Raw genomic sequence first — 19,029 nt, 5'->3', positions numbered from 1 at the left:
TATTTCCTTATTTCCTTTCCTCATTGGGCTAATTTTCCATGTTGGAGCCCTTGGGCTTATAGCATCTTGCTTCTCATACTAGGGTTGTAGCGTAGCTAGTAATAATAGTAATACAGTAATAATATTTTTATGATAGATGATTGTTTTTCTTCACAAGCATTCTTTTGATTGTTATTCATTTTAAGCATTCTTATTATAGTAATGTTTATAAAAGGAAGGCTGTCTTTGATGCAATGTTTTTTATGAGTATATCTGATCTTTATAAAATTAAGATTTATATTATGTGCTTCAGGTAAAAAATGCTATCTGGGGAGATTTGACTCGTTTCGGTCAAAGGGCTGTGACTGATATCTATCCGCTCGGCAAAGAATGCGAAGTCACTCAGCCCTATGTCCGCTCATTTGATGCTTGGGGAAACAGAATAGATGAACTAGGTAAGAAATTGTTATCACATTATTCATTTGTATGATCAGGATAATGTATGCAATCATATTTCTACTGAGTCAAATACTGTACAAATATTCTTACACTAATAGTGTATTCCCTTGAGTTTACAGCAGTATAATTTGTTTCATTTCAAGTTTACTGTACATTATTGTGAATTTATGAGAGGGTTGTGTGTACAGAGCATATTTGCTGTACCTATAGTTGAGATGTGTGATTTTGTTTGCTGTTTTACTGCAAGTGTCTGTTTTTGACTAATTTGCATTTCTTTTATATTTGTGTATATGTACTGTATTCCTTTTGGTAGAATATTTTGATAATCTGTTGTTTGGTGTTTGATCCATGATATTGGCTTATTTAGAATATGTCCAGGAATACTGTATTGAAAAAATTACTTTTTATCATGAAAGAAAGTACTGCAATATCATTCAAAAATCACAAAGTATTAGATTTTTTTTGTTTTTCTTAGTAACCTGTGGTGCATGGAAACAGTTGAAAGCAGTTTCAGCAGAAGAGGGATTGATAGCAACTGCTTATGAAGGAAAGTATGGGGAGTATGATCGTCTGTACCAGATGGTCAAGCTAGGGATATTTGCACCTGTCTCAGGACTTTATTCTTGTCCCCTTGCCATGACTGATGGTGCTGCTAAGTCTGCACAGGTAAGTTGATAAATATTTCATTGAGAGACTTAAATTATTTACAACAAGATTTACCATTCTGATTATTATGGTCATAAAGCCTTTTAATTAGACCATTATCCTATTGTAGACTTGTAAATGTGGTCTGAGTATTCGTTCATAAAGGAAAGACAACAGCTGGTAAAACTGAAAATTTCTTCTTGGAAATGGAACAAACATATTTAAAAAATCAATTTGTCACAATTCCTGCATGTTATCTTTCTGCATACAGCCAATAAATCTAAATATGTAGTTAATACTGTACATTCCATCACATATTTTATGATGAGTTCTACAAACATAGCCAAATCTAAATGTCATCTTGAGCTAATCATTTCCTTGGTGGCATGTGACACTGTTAATGAAAATGATAATTCATGTGTTCTTCTTTTACAATTTTTGGAGGGCTTGTTGTGCTTCTTACTATTAAACACAATATAGTATCAAGCTATCCCAGTCTCCTCCTCTGTGACTTTGTACCTCAGCGAATCATATCAAATCTCTTCCTGAAGCCTCTATTGACACTAATTTGTGAAGGGAATTATGAGTCTTGGTGCACCTTTCTATAATGGCTTCAGGCTCAAAATTCTTTAGCCTTTTTGCTCACTCAATCCTTTACACCCTTCTTCCTTCATATACCTTACTTCAAACTAAGCAAAAGTTCTTCGCCAAGGTGAACCACTTAGACTGACTCTACTCTACGAACACTGATCCTATAAAACGGCTATAAAAACAATAGTGAGATTTAGTTCTAGGGCAGACCTAAGAATGTTAGAGCCTAATATATAGGAAGTTAGTTCTTGTCTTGCAAAATTATTGTTTTGAGTTGAGTGTAGTTACAAGTTCACCAAGAAAAATGTCATGTACACTTCAGTGCTAGATAGAATTCACATATAAAACTACCAGTCTTTTTCTTATCAGGGATCTTACGAAAGGGTAAATGTGTTTTCAAAGGCTTATTAAAAAGTAGTCTTAGACTGTGATATACAAGAAGCAATATAAGATTGACAATGAACCTATTTGATTACTTTTTTTTTTGTTTGAATACCTATCTTTTGCAATTTTTTTTCAACAAGTGTCAACATGAGTACTTTATTTAATGCTGAAAATGTATTTTGTAGATGATAAAGTCACCCCATTTGAAAAAGGCTTATCTACACCTGACATCTCGTGACCCCAAGGTGTTTTGGACATCTGGACAGTGGATGACAGAGAAAAAAGGTAATTGTTCCAATGTGTATCTAAACCTTTTGTCCTTTAAAACAGGGAATGTTTTTGGCGCAGCTGAAACGGCTGTAGAAATCTTTGACAACAGGTAGTGAACATGAATGAGTAGCCCTGCCCGCTCTCCAGACAAAGTCTCTTCACTTTCGTCTCGGCTGTAAGGAGTGTGGTTTTACTATTACGTCCTATCTAAGGTTTGTTTCAGCTTTTTATCATACTTCTTACTTTGAAAGGTTGATATTGTCTTCATGTTAATAATGTAACAAAGCAGGATGTGAGTATTGGTTGGACAGTGTATCAGTTTATGGGGAAACCTACAATACTGTAGGTCCACTCACTGCTCATTAGGGGCATGATTGTTTGAAATTATTGTACCCTTATTTACCAAGTGTAGATCATGGATATTTGTTAAGGAAAAGTATTCTTTGAAGAGCGATTTGGTTAAATCTTCTCCTTTGTTATTCTTGGCAATGCCCATAACAATGCCATAGAGACTGTTTAACATCTCACATTCCACATCGACTTCACTGTTTGCTGAAGCTTTTGGCTATACGCCCGTGGCTTGCTTCTCAGGAGTATGTATCAGGAACAGGGAGAACTCATATTAACATCAGGGACTTTTTCAGGAGATACAAACACAATTCCACTAAAGTCATAAACCTCAGTTATTGTATTAGTTTCATAAGGAAATCCTGTAATAAAACAATATATAATTTGTTACAGAAAGCTAGACAATATTTGCTATATGAAATGGGACTATTTGTTGATTTTAGCAGCTGAAAATTGTAGGCATATGAGTTTGTTGAAAATACTCTCTAAGCCAAAATTCACAAAATTTGACTTAGAAACAGCTTCTTGGAACCTATTAAGTATGTAAGTTGAGGACTCTGCATTCCATTTCTTCTGTCATTAACTACCTCACTAACGATTAAAAGGGCCAGTCCAGCCCCACTGAAGACATTCTTTATTTTAAAGGATTCAGGTTTGCAAAGAAAGGAAATATGCAAATTACTTTTTGAAATTGCTTTTAGCTTGGTTTTCCATTCATCCTTTTACTAAGTACTGCAGTTTAAATTTTGTTGGACTTTTTGTGCCATTTAAAGAAATCTATTATCAAGATTATTCTTGTTGATAAATATCCTGTCTTGTACTTTCAAAATTATTTTTGTTAAAAAGATATTTTTATCAAATAAAACTAAAGTATACTGTACTGGAAAGTGACTTCTTAGAAATAATCCCTAGTTTGTTAAAAAGTAAAATAGTACCCTGATGTAAAGAAATAATCTGAAAAAATTTTCTTTTCCTAATTTGGTACGAGCTTTAGTTTTCCTTGCATCTCGTAGAAGCATTAATTTTGGTATGGTAGAAAATCAATGGAAATGGGAAATTAATATTGACTTATGGCTCTGAAGTGAAGATATATGGTTTTGAACATGAAGTGTCAAAATTACAAATTTCTTGCTCTTAGCCATATTTGATTACACTTTTTATGTTTGTTGATATCAGCATAACACTTTGTTAAATTATATGCCATCCTGGTATTCATTGAATGAGCTTTTTTACTGCTGTAAAGTATTTATAATTGTTTACATAGTTTATATATGAAAGATGTATTTTAATGTTACTGTTCTTGAAATATTTTATTTTAATTGTTCAATACTTGTAGTTTATTTTTTTCCTTTTTTCCTTTCCTCAATAGGCTTTTTTTCCCTGTTGGAGCCCTTGGCCTTATAGCGTCTTGCTTTATCAGCTAGGGTTGTAGCTTAGATAGTAATGATTATAAAAGTAATGATGATAATGGTATTTAGACAGTTAACACTCATTTTAGTTATGGCTATTTATTTTTAAATCATGGAACTGTGATCTCATTTAAGTAAAGTAGTTTGTCTTCCCTTGATATTTTTTTAGAACAGTATTAGTATTGCCTTTGCTATGTTGAATTAATCTTTTGAGACCTTACTATCATTTTTCTTTGCATGCAATGTAGTTGTGGTGGACCCCTTTCAATATCCTTTTACATTTGTAGGCGGATCCGATGTCAGCGGATCAACCGAGACCGTCGCCTTGGAGCAGGAAGATGGATCCCACTTACTCTTTGGTTATAAGTGGTTCAGCTCTGCAACTGACTCAGACATGACACTAACTCTGGCCAATATCATCTCTGAAACACAACCAGAACCAGTGAGTGTGTTGATAAGTGCAAAACGTTTCATTGCACTTTCTCGTAACAAAATCCTTTGAACGAGTTTAATCATACATGACACATTTTATCTCTATAACATAGTCAGAACCAGTGAGTATGTCAATAGGTATAAAGGTATCTTGTACATTTTCATTAAAAAACAAGAGCTAATGAGAGATTTTAATCGGGCATGGCATTTGCATATTTTAATAATACAAACAAAACTAGTAAGTAATGTTGATTAATTTCTTGGCTGAATTTTTGGATATGTAATCATAAATAATAGTAGTTGAATAGCACTTTAATTCTTTATACAATTTAATAAGTTTTTGTTGATTATATTTATTCTTTGATGAAAACTTTCCAAATAGGATTTTAAAAAGCACTGCTTATTTGTGCCGAATTATAAGTTTTTAAATATTTAACTTAGCCGGTGAATATATAATAGCTGAGCCTCCGGCGGCTCGACAGAAAAACACAAAAACTCGCGAGCGATTGCTATGAAGGTTGCGGGTGTGCCCACTAGCGCCAACTATCGGCCAGATACCGCATATACATGTAAACAGACCCAATTCTTCTCTGTCGGTCTGATCGACAAGACGTACCATTACTCGCTGTTAACCTGGAGTTTTTCAACAGTCTTGGTGAAGTACTTCCTTTTGGTTTGAGCTTTCGCAGTGCAGGTGTTTTATCTTCAACTTAAATCTTGAATTCTTTTTTGGATAGATTTAATTGTTGATGACTTTGGATTGTTTTTTGGACTTTCTTTGACTTTTAAAAATGGCCGACCCTTCCCTTAGTACGGAAGTGTGTTTTAGGCTTTTAGCAATTATCTTATCACGTTATAAATTGTTGTTGTTAATTATAGATTTTCCTCTATATATTTTATATCTCAACCGCCTTTATTAGGCCTCTTCGATTAGCTTTCCATTTATAATAAACATCAAGATAAATTTTAATGGTTTGTTTATATGCGACCTTACCTATTCCTCCCCTAATCCGAGAGTAGGCGGTCCTAACTTGGAAACCGAAGTTAAACAGCGTTGAGCCCTTTCAATCGTGAATAACTTTTACAGAGCAAATGATTAAAACTTATTAAATTAATATTTTTTAGTAGATATTTTATGAAAGATTTTCTTTGAATAGTCTTCGTACTGTTTCAAAGATGAACTAACGTTTGGTTTATTTATGCTACGCAGTTTGCGCTCTATCGTTACGATAGAGAGAGAGAGAATCATGGTTTCACTTTGCAGAAAGAGTAAATCGATTCTGACGTTTTGTTCATTCTTCTTTCAAACTTAAATGTTTTAAATACTAATCTAAAGGAACTTGTTAATTTTCAATTTCTTAGTCCTTTCAGTTTTTTCCTTTGGTCAAATAACCTGTTTATTGACGAAAGGTGAGTGGGCTTTTCTCTTCGGTGTGAAATCAAGAGAGAGAGAGAGAGAGAGAGAGAGAGAGAGAGAGAGAGAGGAAGAGAGAACGTTCCGATCTTTATTCTCGTCCCAAGCGAGTAACGTTCTCGAGTCAGTTTTTTACTCTCGTCCCAAGTCTCTGTACGGGGAGAAAGGATAAAACGTTTTTAGTTTTTATTCTCGTCCCAAGGCACTGTACGGTGAGAGATTGAAAATGTAGTTTTGAATGAACTAGTGTTTAGTCTCCTCCCCAGTCACTGATCTTTTTATCTTAATATATGTTTACTGTTTTTTGCTTGTATTAATGTGCTTACATTATACGACTTTTTTAAATATTTAACTTAGCCGGTGAATATATAGCTGCAACTCTGTTGCTCGACAGACAAAAACTGTACAAAAAAACTCGCCAGCGATCGCTATACAGGTTGCGGGTGTGCCCATCAGCGCCATCTGTCAGCCAGATACCAAGCTCTATGTAAACAAAGACTCAATTTTCTCTCTGTCGACGTGTCGACAAGACGTACTTTACTCGCTGTTGAAACCTGGAGTTTTTCCCATCATCTTTGGTGAAGTACTATATTCTGGTTTGAGCTTTCGCAGTGCAGGTGTTTTATCTTCATCTAAAATCTTGAACTCGTTTTGGATAGATTTATTTTTTGGTGACAAAGAGAGTAGGGACTTTCTTTGACTTTTAAATGGCCGACCCTTCCCTTAGACGGAAGTGTGTTTAGGCTTTTAGTAATTATCTTATCACGTTATAAATTAATTATAGATTTTCCTCTTCGATTAACTTTCCATTTATAATAAACATAAAAAATAAATTTTAATGTTTTGTTTATATGCGACCTTTCCTGAGAGTAGGCGGTCCTAACTTGGAAACCGAAGTTAATCAACGTTGAGCCCTTTATATCGTAAATAGCTTTTATAGAGCTAAGGATTTAAAACTTTTTAAATGAACTATTTTATGAAAGAATTTCTTTGAATAGTCTTCGTACTGTTTTCAAAGATGAACTAACGTTTAGTTTATTTATGCTACGCAGTTTTTGACGTTCAGGACGTTCAACATGCGCTCTATCGTTACGATAGAGAGAGAGTGTATCACGGTTTCACTTAGCAGAAAGAGTAAATCGATTCTGACGTTTTGTTCATTCTTTCTAAGCTTAAATGTTTTAAATTCTATTTTAAAGGAACTTTTTAATTAAAATACCTTTCAGTTTTTTCCTTTGGTCAAATAACATTTTTTTTTTGACGAAATGTAATTGGGCTCTTCTCTTAGGTGCGAAATCAAGAGAGAAAGAGAGAGAGAGATAGAGACGGAGGGAGAGAGAGGAGAGAAAACGTTCCGTTCAAGCGGGTAACGTTGTTCTCGAGTTGCTCTCGTCCCTAGTCTCTGTACGGGGAGAAAGGATAAAACGTTTTTAGTTTTTTATTCTCGTCCCTAGGCTATGTGCGGTGAGAGATTGAAAACGTAGTTTTGAATGAACTAGTGTTTAGTCTCTTCCCCAGCCACTGAATTTTTTATCTTAAAATATGTTTTCTGTTTTTTTGCTGGTTAATGAGCTTGCATTATACGCCTGATTTCGCAATTACTACCTTTTGATGAGGGTAGTATTGCGTGTTTCAGGTAGAAATCAGTAAAATTTTCGATTTCAGTGAAATAAGTGCAAAACAGAAAATCGAAGTGATAAAGTGATATTGCGCAAAGTGTTACAGTGTTGCGTCCGAGGGTTCGTCTGTTCGTGCCTGTCGTTCACCTAGTCCGGGACCTCTTGCAAGCTCCCAACCCAGGGGAGAAGTAATGTCGAACGACTTATGGGTTCGAGAGGCCTTGATCAACAAACAGACGTTTTCCCTCTATGGTATCGGGTGTATCTTACCAAGATCTCCCCTACCATAAGGCGAGAGAGACGTTTTTTCTCCTCGTCATCCGAAGGCTTTTCGCATAAGAAACCCGTAACAAGGTTTCGAAGCCCTTAAGCGAAAGTCAGTCCTTTCAGGACAGGTCCAGCGTCCTGGTTACAGCCATTAGGACAGCTCTGACCCTATGCAGTCATCGGAAAACTGCTCGCCGCCTAACAAAAGCGTAACACAGACTCCGAGAGTCTTTTTTTGTTGGCAAAGTGTTGCGGTCACAGACGTTACCCTCGTCTCTTACCACAACCATTTCCGTTGATCCTTAATGGGTTGTACGGCAAGACATGCAGAATATGCTTGCCTCCCTTATGGAAGACTATTCTGCCGATTAGTCCGTTGAGTCTAGCCGTTTATCTCATCGATATCCTGGCTTTCAGCCAACCTAACGTTCCTTTGTGCTTCCTGTTGACGTTGGCGTAGCTAAATCACGTCAGTCAGGTTGTTTAGAACCACACTCGATGCGGTCTCGTGTGGATTTTCAGCCACATTTGGATGTTAGGCCACTTGCTGATGCTCCTGTTGACGTTCAGGACGTTCGCTAACAATCGGAGTTGACTTGTTTTGACGCTGTGCGTCAACCTCCGCATTCTAGAGTTGTTTTGACTGCTCAGTCTAGGCAGTCAAAGCAGTCTCAAGTGGACGCTGTGCATCCTCACGCACCTGTTGTTGTTGACAGTTCAGTTGTTGACAGTTCACAGACTGTCAAGCAGTTACATGACGTTGCGTCCTGGTCCGCTACTAATGCACCAGTGAGTGTGGACTCTGCTTGTAAAGCATTGCAACCACGGTAGGTCTCTCCCTTGCTTGAGACTCAGCTTTTATCGGACAAGGATCCTGTAGATGAGGAAGTTGCTGTTCCCCCTCCTACTGATATTCCCTTGAGGACTCTGTCAGACGGAGAGGAGCCTAAAGCTGCTTAGCCCCCTATGGACTTTAATTAAATCATGATGATTTTTTTAAGGATCTTTGTCCGGATCTTTTTGTAACTGCTGCTCCTCGTTCGCCTAGACGTCACGAGCTTACACTAGGTCTAGCTACTTCGAAGCCGTTGTTTATAAGCTAGTGCTCTCTTGCTCTCCTAGAGAGCTTTACGTTTGCTAGGCGACTGGTTTATCACCAGGAGGAGTTTGGGGGATACAGCCTTTGCTTTCCCTTCTTTTAAACTGGCTTATAGAGCGAGAGTCTGATATAACACGAGAGAAGTTCTCGGCTTGGGAGTTCATGCCTCTGCCCAGATAGACTTCTCAAATCTCGTAGACTCTCCCTGGCGCCTGGCCAGGAGACGCTCCAAGTTTTTTACAGGTCAACTTCACAGCTGTTTTCGAGCCTTTGAAGTTTTGCTGTACAATTATGTCATGCATAAACAAGGCTTTCAGGGATGGAAAGCGGTACCGCCTCAGTCGCTAACCCCGTCTGTTGCCGCACCTGCTCCCGTAGACCCTAAATGGGCTTTGCTGCAAGACATGCAGTCCAAGCTTGCGTCCTTGATAGAGGACTTTAATGCGGAGAAGGTTGCTGCCGAACCTTCTGGCCAACAACCTTCCAACCGGTCGGTTGTGCGTCCTGTTGACGCTGAGGTAACCTTCTCGCGTCTACCAGTTGAGGTGGTTCCTCCACCGATGTGACCCAGTGTGGGTTGCCAGCCGCACCTTGACGTTAAGCGACGCTCGGAGGTGGTTGTTGACGTTCAGGACGTTCAACACCCAGCAGAGGTGACTTGTTGTGACGCGGTGCGTCAACCTCAGCAACCTGGTATGGTGTTGACTGCACAACCCAGACGGTCTAGACAGTCTCGGGTGGATGCTGTGCTTCCTCGCGCACCCATGGTTGTTGACAGTTCACAGACTGTGCAGCAGTTCCATGACGTTGCGTCCGGCTCCGTCATGCATGCACCAGTGCGACCGGACTCAGCGAGCCAGACGTTGCCCACTCCGTTGCCGTTTCCTCATCAGTTTTCGGATGTGGAACTATCTGATGAGGACGTTGCTGAACAACAAGACGATCAGCCCCCAGAATAGATCAAGCCCTACTATCCATCCAGAAGATGCTGAAGAAGGAACGCTGCTCAGTCAGGCTGTGGATGAGTCTGGTGGGGACGCTGTCATCCCTGGAACAGTTTGTATCACTAGGAAGACTACACCTCCGTCCTCTTCAATACCATCTGGCTTTTCACTGGAAAAAGGACAAGACGCTAGAAGCGGTCTCGATCCCGATTTCCGGAAAGATAAAGTCTTGTCTGACTTGGTGGAAGGACAATATCAACCTAAGAGAGGGTCTTCCCCTGGCTGTTCAGACTCCCCACCACGTTCTCTTCTCGGACGCATCGGACGTGGGCTGGGGCGCGACACTGGACGGTCGGGAATGCTCAGGTCTGTGGAACTCGAGTCAGAGGAGCATGCATATCAACTGCAAGGAGCTGTTGGCAGTTCATCTGGCCTTGAAAAGCTTCGAGTATCTCCTTCGAGGCAAAGTGGTGGAAGTAAACTCGGACAACACCACGGCCTTGGCGTACATCTCCAAACAAGGAGGTACCCACTCACTGACGTTGTACGAGATCGCAAAGGACCTGCTCATCTGGTCAAAAGGTCAAGACATCTCCCTAGTAACGAGGTTCATCCAAGGCAACTTGAATGTCATAGCAGATTGTCTCAGTCGGAAAGGTCAAGTAATTCCAACAGAATGGACCCTCCACAAGGATGTATGCAAGAGACTTGGGGCCAACCAACCATAGATCTCTTTGCAACCTCGCTGACCAAGAGGCTTCCAATCTATTGCTCCCCAGTCCCGGACCCAGCAGCAATACATATAGATGCCTTCCTCCTAGATTGGTCACATCTGGATCTCTACGCATTCCCACCGTTCAAGATTGTCAACAAGGTACTGCAGAAGTTCGCCTCTCACGAAGGGACAAGGTTGACGTTAGTTGCTCCCCTCTGGCCCGTGAGAGAATGGTTCACCGAGGTACTTCGATGGCTAGTAGTCGTTCCCAGAAGTCTTCCTCTAAGGGTGGACCTTCTACGTCAGCCTCACGTAAAGAAGGTACACCAAAGCCTCCTCGCTCTTCGTCTGACTGCCTTCAGACTATCGAAAGACTCTCGAGAGCTAGAGGCTTTTCGAAGGAGGCAGCCAGTGCGATTGCTAGAGCAAGGAGAGCGTCCACCATTAGAGTCTACCAGTCGAAGTGGGAAGTCTTCCGAGACTGGTGCAAGTCAGTTTCTATATCCTCGACCAGTACCTCTGTAGCTCAAATAGCTGATTTTCTCTTATACCTGAGAAAAGGACGATCCCTTTCAGCTCCCACTATCAAGGGCTACAGAAGCATGTTGGCATCGGTCTTCTGGCATAGAGGCTTAGATCTTTCCAACAATAAAGATCTTCAAGACCTCCTTAAGTCTTTTGAGACCACCAAGGAGCGTCGTTTGGCTACCCCTGGATGGAATTTAGACGTGGTGCTAAGATTCCTCATGTCAGACAGGTTTGAGCCGTTACAATCAGCCTCCCTGAAAGATCTCACTCTAAAGACTCTTTTCCTGGTATGCTTAGCCTCGGCTAAAAGAGTCAGTGAGATTCATGCCTTCAGCAAGAACATCGGATTTTCGTCAGACAAAGCCACCTGTTCGCTGCAACTTGGTTTTCTAGCCAAAAATGAGTTGCCTTCTCGGCCTTGGCCTAAATCTTTCGATATTCCCAGCTTATCGGAGATCGTAGGCAATGAACTAGAAAGAGTCTTATGCCCTGTTAGAGTTCTTAAGTTCTATTTAAAGCGTACCAAACCTTTACGAGGCCAATCTGAAGCTTTATGGTGTTCAATTAAGAAACCATCTTTGCCTATGTCAAAGAATGCTTTATCATACTTTATCAGATTGTTAATACGATAAGCTCATTCACATCTGAGTGAGGAAGACCGAGCTTTGCTTAAGGTGAAGACGCACGAAGTTAGAGCTGTAGCAACTTCCGTGGCCTTTAAGCAAAATAGATCTCTGCGAAGTATAATGGACGCAACCTATTGGAGAAGCAAGTCAGTGTTCGCGTCTTTTTATCTAAAGGATGTCCAGTCTCTTTACGAGAACTGCTACACACTGGGACCATTCGTAGCAGCGAGTGCAGTAGTGGGTGAGGGCTCAACCACTACAATTCCCTAATTCCATATCCTTTTAATCTGTCTCTTGAAATGTTTTTTAATGTTGTTTTTATGGGTTGTCCGGAAGGCTAAGAAGCCTTTCGCATCCTGGTTGATTTGGCGGGTGGTCAAAGTCATTTCTTGAGAGCGCCCAGATTAGGGGTTTGATGAGGTCCTGTTGTATGGGTTGCAGCCCTTGATACTTCAGCTCCTAGGGGTCTATCAGCATCCTAAGAGGATCGCGAGGCTCCGTAAGGAAGACGTACTTATAAGGCAGAGTAATCGTTCAAGTCGACTTCCTTACCAGGTACCTATTTATTTTGTTTTTGTTATTTTGATAACTTCTAAAATGAAATAAAAACTCTTAGCTCATAAAATGTAAACATATTTTACTGGTCTCTACCCACCATCCTGGGTGTGAATCAGCTATATATTCACCGGCTAAGTTAAATATTTAAAAATGATATTTTAATTATAAAATAAATTTTTGAATATACTTACCCGGTGAATATATAAATTAAATGACCCTCCCTTCCTCCCCAATAGAGACGCAGTGGGACGAGGAGAAAATTGAGTCTTTGTTTACATAGAGCTTGGTATCTGGCTGACAGATGGCGCTGATGGGCACACCCGCAACCTGTATAGCGATCGCTGGCGAGTTTTTTTGTACAGTTTTTGTCTGTCAAGCAACAGAGTTGCAGCTATATATTCACCGGGTAAGTATATTCAAAAATTTATTTTATAATTAAAATATCATATTTCACAACTATAACCTTTTGATGTAGGGTAGAATTGCGTGCTTCAGGTAGAAATCAGTTTTATTCATGCCTAATGTGAATTGTTGAAAAAATTCGATTTCAGTGAAGTAAGTGCAAAACAGAAAATCGTAGTGATAAAGTGATAATTGCGCAAAGAGTTATCAGTGTTGCGACCGAGGGTTCGTCTGTTCGTGCCTGTCGTTCGCCTAGTCCGAGACCTCTTGCAAGCTCCCAAGCCCCAGGGAGAAGTAATGTCGTACGACTTATGGGTTCGAGAGGCCTTGATCAGCGAACAAACGTTCCCTCTATGGTTTCAGGCGTGTCTCATCAAGACCGCCCCTACCATAAGACGAGCGAGACGATTTTCTCCTCGTCATCCGAAGGCTTTTCGCGTAAGAAACCGTGGAGCAAGGTTTCGAGGCCCTTAAAGCGAAAGTCAGTCCCTTCAGGACAGGTCCAGCGTCCTGGTTGTAGCCATTGGGACAGCTCTGACCCTATGCAGTCATCGGAAGACTGCTCGCCGCCTAAACAAAAGCGTAACACAGGCTCCGAGAGTCTTATTGTAGGCAAGGTTTTGCAGTCAAAGACGTTACCCTCGTCTCTTACCGCACCCATTCCCGTTGATCCTAAATGGGTTGTACGGCAAGACATGCAGAATAAGCTTGCCTCTCTTATGGAGGACTATTCTGCTTAGCTGATCGAGATCCTGGCCGTCAGCCGCCCAAACGAGCCTTTGCTCGTCCTGTTGACATTGACGTTACAAAGTCACGTCAATCATGTTTTGTAGAGCCTCACTCGATGCAGTCCCGTGTTGACTCTCAGCCGCTTGTGGACGTTCAGCCGCTGCCGCTTGCTCTTGTTGACGTTCAGGACGTTCGCCAACCAGCATAGTTGACTTGTTTTGACGTTGAGCGTCAAGCACCGCAGTCAAGAGTTGTTTTGACTGCTCAGTCTAGGCAGTCAAGGCAGTCTCGAGTTGACGTCGAGCGTCCTCCCGCACCTGTTGTTGTTGCTGGTCAGTCCTTTAAGCAGTTACATGACATAGCGTCCTTGACTGCTACTGTTGCTCCTTTGCGTGTGGACTCTGCTTGTCAAGCATTGCCACCACGGCAAGTCTCTCCCTTGCTTGAGACTCGGCAATTGTCGGACAAGGTTCCTTCAGATGAGGAAGTTGCTGATCCCCCTCCTACTGATATTCCCTTGAGGACTCTGTCAGACGGAGAGGAGCCTAAAGCTGCTCAGCCCTCTATGGACTTTAAATAAATCATGCTGATTTTTAAGGATCTTTGTCCGGATCTTTTTGTAACTGCTGCTCCTCGTTCGCCTAAACGTCAGAGTTTACACTAGGCCTAGCTACTTCGAAGCCGTTGTTTTCTAAGCTAGTGCTCTCTCGCTCTTCTAAGAGAGCTTTACGTTTGCTAGGCGACTGGTTAATCACCAGGAGGAGTTTGGGGGAGACAGCCTTTGCTTTCCCTCCTTTTAAGCTGGCTTATAGAGCGAGAGTCTGGTATGACACGGGAGAAGTTCTCGGCTTGGGAGTTCCTGCCTCTGCCCAGGTAGACTTCTCAAACCTCATAGACTCTCCCTGGCGCCTGGCCATGAGACGCTCCAAGATTTTATGGTCGGCTTCAGAGCTAGACCATCTCCTGTTAGGAGTTTTTTTCGAGCGTTTGAAGTTTTGCTGTACAATTATGTCATGCATAAACAAGGCTATCAGGGATGGCTCCAATAATCTGACAGCCACGTTCTCTGCAGGAACAAGTCTATCAGGGATGGCTCCAATGATCTGGCAGCCATGTTCACTGCAGGAGTACGTAAGAGGCAAGTGCGCTCAATGTGTTCATTGTCAAGACAAACTTCACGATGAAGTCTACCAGGCTGTCTTGACAGCATTAATGGAAGGCGACTGGATGGTCTCTCTCGACCTTCAGGATGCATACTTCCACATTCCTATACACCCGGATTCCCAACCGTTTCTGAGGTTTGTTTACAGGAATGTGGGGTACCAGTTTCGAGCCCTGTGCTTTGGCCTCAGTCCTGCTCCTCTCGTGTTTACGAGGCTCATGAGGAATGTGGCAAAATTCCTCCATCTATCGGGAATCCGAGCCTCCCTGTACTTGGACGACTGGCTTCTCAGAGCATCGTCCAGTCTTCGCTGTCTGCAGGATCTACATTGGACGTTGAGTCTGGCCAGGGAGTTGGGACTTTTGGTCAACCTAGAAAAGTCCCAACTGATCCCATCCCAGATTATTCTATATTTGGGGATGGAGATTCGCAGTCCAGTTTTTCGGGCTTTTCCGTCTGCCACCCGAATAGAACAAGCCCTGCTCGAAGTCCAACTAATGCTGAAAAGAGAACGTTTGTTCAGTCAGGAGTTGGAACAGTCTCGTAGGGACTCTCTCATCCCTGGAGCAGTTTGTCTCGCTAGGGAGACTACACCTTCGGCCTCTCCAGTTCCATCTAGCCTCTCACTGGAACAAGGACAAGACGTTAGAGACGGTATCATTCCCAGTCTCCGAACCAGTAAAGGCATGCCTGAAATGGTGGGACAGCAATATCAGTCTGAGAGAGGGACTTTCCCTAGCAGTCAAGAACCCAAACCACGTGTTGTTCTCAGACGCGTCGGATTTGGGTTGGGGTGCGACCCTGGACGGTCGGGAATGCTCGGGTCTGTGGACCTCAAGTCAGAAGAGCATGCACATCAACGGCAAGGAGCTATTAACAGTCCACTTGGCCTTGATGAAATTCGAAAGCTTTCTTCGAAACAAAGTGGTAGAGGTCAACTCAGACAACACCACAGCTTTGGCGTACATCTCCAAGCAAGGAGGCACACACTCCCTCACCCTGTACGAGATCGCAAGGGACCTTCTCATATGGTCAAGAAATCGAGGCATCTCCCTGTTGACGAGATTCATCCAGGGGGACTTGAACGTCTTGGCAGACTGTCTCAGTCGGAGGGGTCAGGTGATACCCACGGAATGGACCCTCCACAAGGACGTGGGCAAGAGTCTTTGGGCTACTTGGGGTCAACCCACCATAGATCTCTTTGCCACCTCGTTGACCAAAAGGTTACCAATCTATTGCTCACCAGTCCTAGATCCAGAAGCAATCCACATAGACGCGTTTCTACTGGATTGGTCTCATCTGGACTTATATGCATTCCCACCATTCAAGATAGTCAACAAGGTACTGCAGAAGTTCGCCTCTCACGAAGGGACAAGGTTGACGTTGGTTGCTACCCTCTGGCCCGCGAGAGAGTGGTTCACCGAGGTACTTCAATGGCTGGTAGACTTTCCAAGAAGTCTTCCTCTAAGGGTAGATCTCTTACGTCAGTCCCACGTAAAGAATGTTCATCAAAGCCTCCCCGCGCTTCGTCTGACTGCCTTCAGACTATCAAGAGACTCTCAAGAGCTCGAGGCTTTTCGAAGGAGGCAGCCAGTGCGATTGCGAGAGCTAGGAGAGCTTCTACCATCAGAGTATACCAGTCGAAGTGGGAAGTCTTTCGAGACTGGTGCAAGCCAGCATCTGTGTCCTCTTCCAGTACCTCTGTAGCCCAAATCGGAGATTTTCTTTTACATCTGAGGAATGTTCTCTCCCTCTCAGCTCCCACGATTAAGGGCTACAGGAGCATGTTGGCTTCGGTCTTTCGTCATAGAGGCTTAGATCTTTCCAACAATAAAGATCTCCAAGATCTCCTTAAGTCTTTCGAGACCTCTAAGGAACGTCGTTTGGCAACTCCTGGATGGAACTTAGATGTGGTCCTAAGGTTCCTCATGTCAGACAGGTTTGAGCCATTACATTCAGCCTCCCTGAAGGATCTCACCCTCAAGACGCTTTTCCTAGTGTGCTTGGCTTCGGCTAAAAGGGTCAGTGAAATTCATGCCTTCAGTAAGAACATCGGCTTTTCTACAGAAAAAGCCACATGTTCACTTCAACTTGGTTTCCTGGCCAAAAATGAACTGCCTTTTCGTCCTTGGCCTAAGTCTTTTGATATACCTTGCCTGTCAGAGATCGTAGGCAACGAACTTGAAAGAGTGCTGTGTCCAGTTAGAGCTCTTAAGTTCTACTTAGCTCATACTAAGTCCTTACGAGGTGGATCTGAAGCATTATGGTGCTCGGTTAAGAAACCATCATTGCCTATGTCAAAGATTGCTTTGTCATATTTTATCAGATTTTTAATACGAGAGGCTCATTCTCACTTGAATGAAAAAGACCGATGCTTGCTTAAGGTTAAGACGCACGAAGTAAGAGCTATAGCAACTTCCGTGGCCTTTAAGCAAAATAGATCTCTGCAAAGTATTTTGGACGCGACTTTTTGGAGAAGCAAATCAGTATTCGCGTCATTTTACTTAAAAGATGTCCAGACTCTTTACGAGGACTGCTACACACTGGGTCCATTCGTTACAGCGAGTGCAGTAGTGGGTAAGGGTTCTATCACTACATTCCCTTAATTCCAATATCCTTTTAATCTGCTCTTGAAATGTTTTTTAATTGGGTTGTACGGAAGGCTAAGAAGCCTTTCGCATCCTTTTTTGATTTGGCGGGTGGTCAAATGTCATTTCTTGAGAGCGCCCAGATTAGGGGTTTGATGAGGTCCTGTTGTATGGGTTGCAGCCCTTGATACTTCAGCTCCTGGGAGTCTTTCAGCATCCTAAGAGGATCGCTGGGCTTCGTGAGGAAGACAGACTAACAAGGCAGAGTAATCGTCTAAGTCAACTTCCTTACCAGGTACCTATATATATTTGGGTTTTGTTATGATATAACTGTCAAAAACTCTAAGCATATACGCTGTAAACTTAATTAACTCTGGTCTCTACCCACCACCATGGGTGTGAATCAGCTATTATATATTCACCGGCTAAGTTAAATATTTAAAAATGATATTTTGATTATAAAATAAATTTTTGAATATACTTACCCGGTGAATATATAAATTAAAGGCCCCCCCTTCCTCCCCAATAGAGACCCAGCGGGATGAGAAGAATTGGGTCTGTTTACATGTATACAGTATGCGGTATCTGGCCGATAGTTGGCGCTAGTGGGCACACCCGCAACCTTCATAGCGATCGCTCGCGAGTTTTTGTGTTTTTCTGTCGAGCCGCCGGAGGCTCAGCTATTATATATTCACCGGGTAAGTATATTCAAAAATTTATTTTATAATTAAAATATCATATTTTCTAAGAAAGATGAAATTGTTATTGAAATGATATTAAAGTCCTGTACTTCTTAGAAAGTGAAAAGATACTTGTATACTTTCGCTATTGACTACAACGTTAACCAGAGAAGTAGTCAAGATATTAAGACCAAGAAGGTGGGTGTTTACAACATTAATAAGTTATTGCTTGGCAAAAACAAATTTATGTATAAATAGCAAACATGATTTTATAGTTTGTTTTCTGTAGTTCAGATTATGATATCCTGCTATTAGAAGTACTATCATGAAGTATTTGATTATCAGAAACCTCAACTTTAACATAAAGGTAGAGCCCCTTACAATTGAACAATTTTTATTTGATCCCCCATTTCATTTTATAGTGGGGATACCTCAATCTGGTGAAAGGGTTTGTGCATCGCTACAATCAGCAAGCTGTACTAGTCAGGGCCACCCATACTTAGTTGGTTTGCTGTGATCAGTCAGACAAAAGTCTCCCATCATTATCAATCTGCAGTGGCCAGTGTGGTGATGAAAACTGACCAAATCCCAGACATGAATAAGGACACTTCTCAGGCCTTTGTCCTTCAGTGGACTAGGAATGGCTGTATTTGTTGTTGTTGTTTATTTTAGATTATAAAATCCATTCAGTCTTAAAATTCCTCCAAAGATATGTGTACATCATTCTAGAATATCAATGCAATACTCTCAGTACACAGTACATTTAAACAGGCAGATATTTATAGACTCTATTAAGGTACTTTTGTCTCTATCCTTTACTTGTGCAAGTTTACTGCATTTTCCCATTTTGTAAAAGTATATAGCTTTTTCACAATGAGGATTTGTGAACCAACTCCTCCTGTTACACTTTAACATTGAATGGCATCTACCACCACAGTTTAATGTTTTAAAGGCTGCTTTTGAATGCCAGAGGCAAGAGACAGTGACAGTGGCCTGCTAATTGGACAATTCTCCAGAGGCTAACCATATATACATATGATCAGCGCCTAAGCCCCCTCTCCACCCAAGCTAGGACTAGGGAGGGCCAGACAATGGCTGCTGATGACTCAGTAGGTAGAACTATAGGCTCCCCAAATCCCCCATCCTTAGCTCATAAGGATAGTGAAGTGCAGACACTAAGA

General features: G+C 41.6%; 1 protein-coding gene across 2 annotated transcripts in view; it reads left to right on the top strand.

The window, feature by feature from the left end:
* The window catches only part of LOC137633259 (acyl-CoA dehydrogenase family member 11-like), a 104,499-nt gene that overhangs the window by 46,877 nt on the left and 38,593 nt on the right, over positions 1-19,029 (top strand). For both annotated transcript variants that reach the window (XM_068365463.1, XM_068365465.1), the window contains exons 4-7: positions 293-434; positions 914-1,104; positions 2,244-2,343; positions 4,373-4,527. In XM_068365463.1, the coding sequence (XP_068221564.1) occupies positions 293-434; positions 914-1,104; positions 2,244-2,343; positions 4,373-4,527 (588 nt within the window). The remainder of the gene's footprint in view (positions 1-292; positions 435-913; positions 1,105-2,243; positions 2,344-4,372; positions 4,528-19,029) is intronic.

This window comes from Palaemon carinicauda, chromosome 42 (genome assembly GCF_036898095.1).
Source record: "Palaemon carinicauda isolate YSFRI2023 chromosome 42, ASM3689809v2, whole genome shotgun sequence".
NCBI lineage: Eukaryota > Metazoa > Arthropoda > Malacostraca > Decapoda > Palaemonidae > Palaemon > Palaemon carinicauda.
This window is presented reverse-complemented; position numbering and strand designations above follow the sequence as displayed.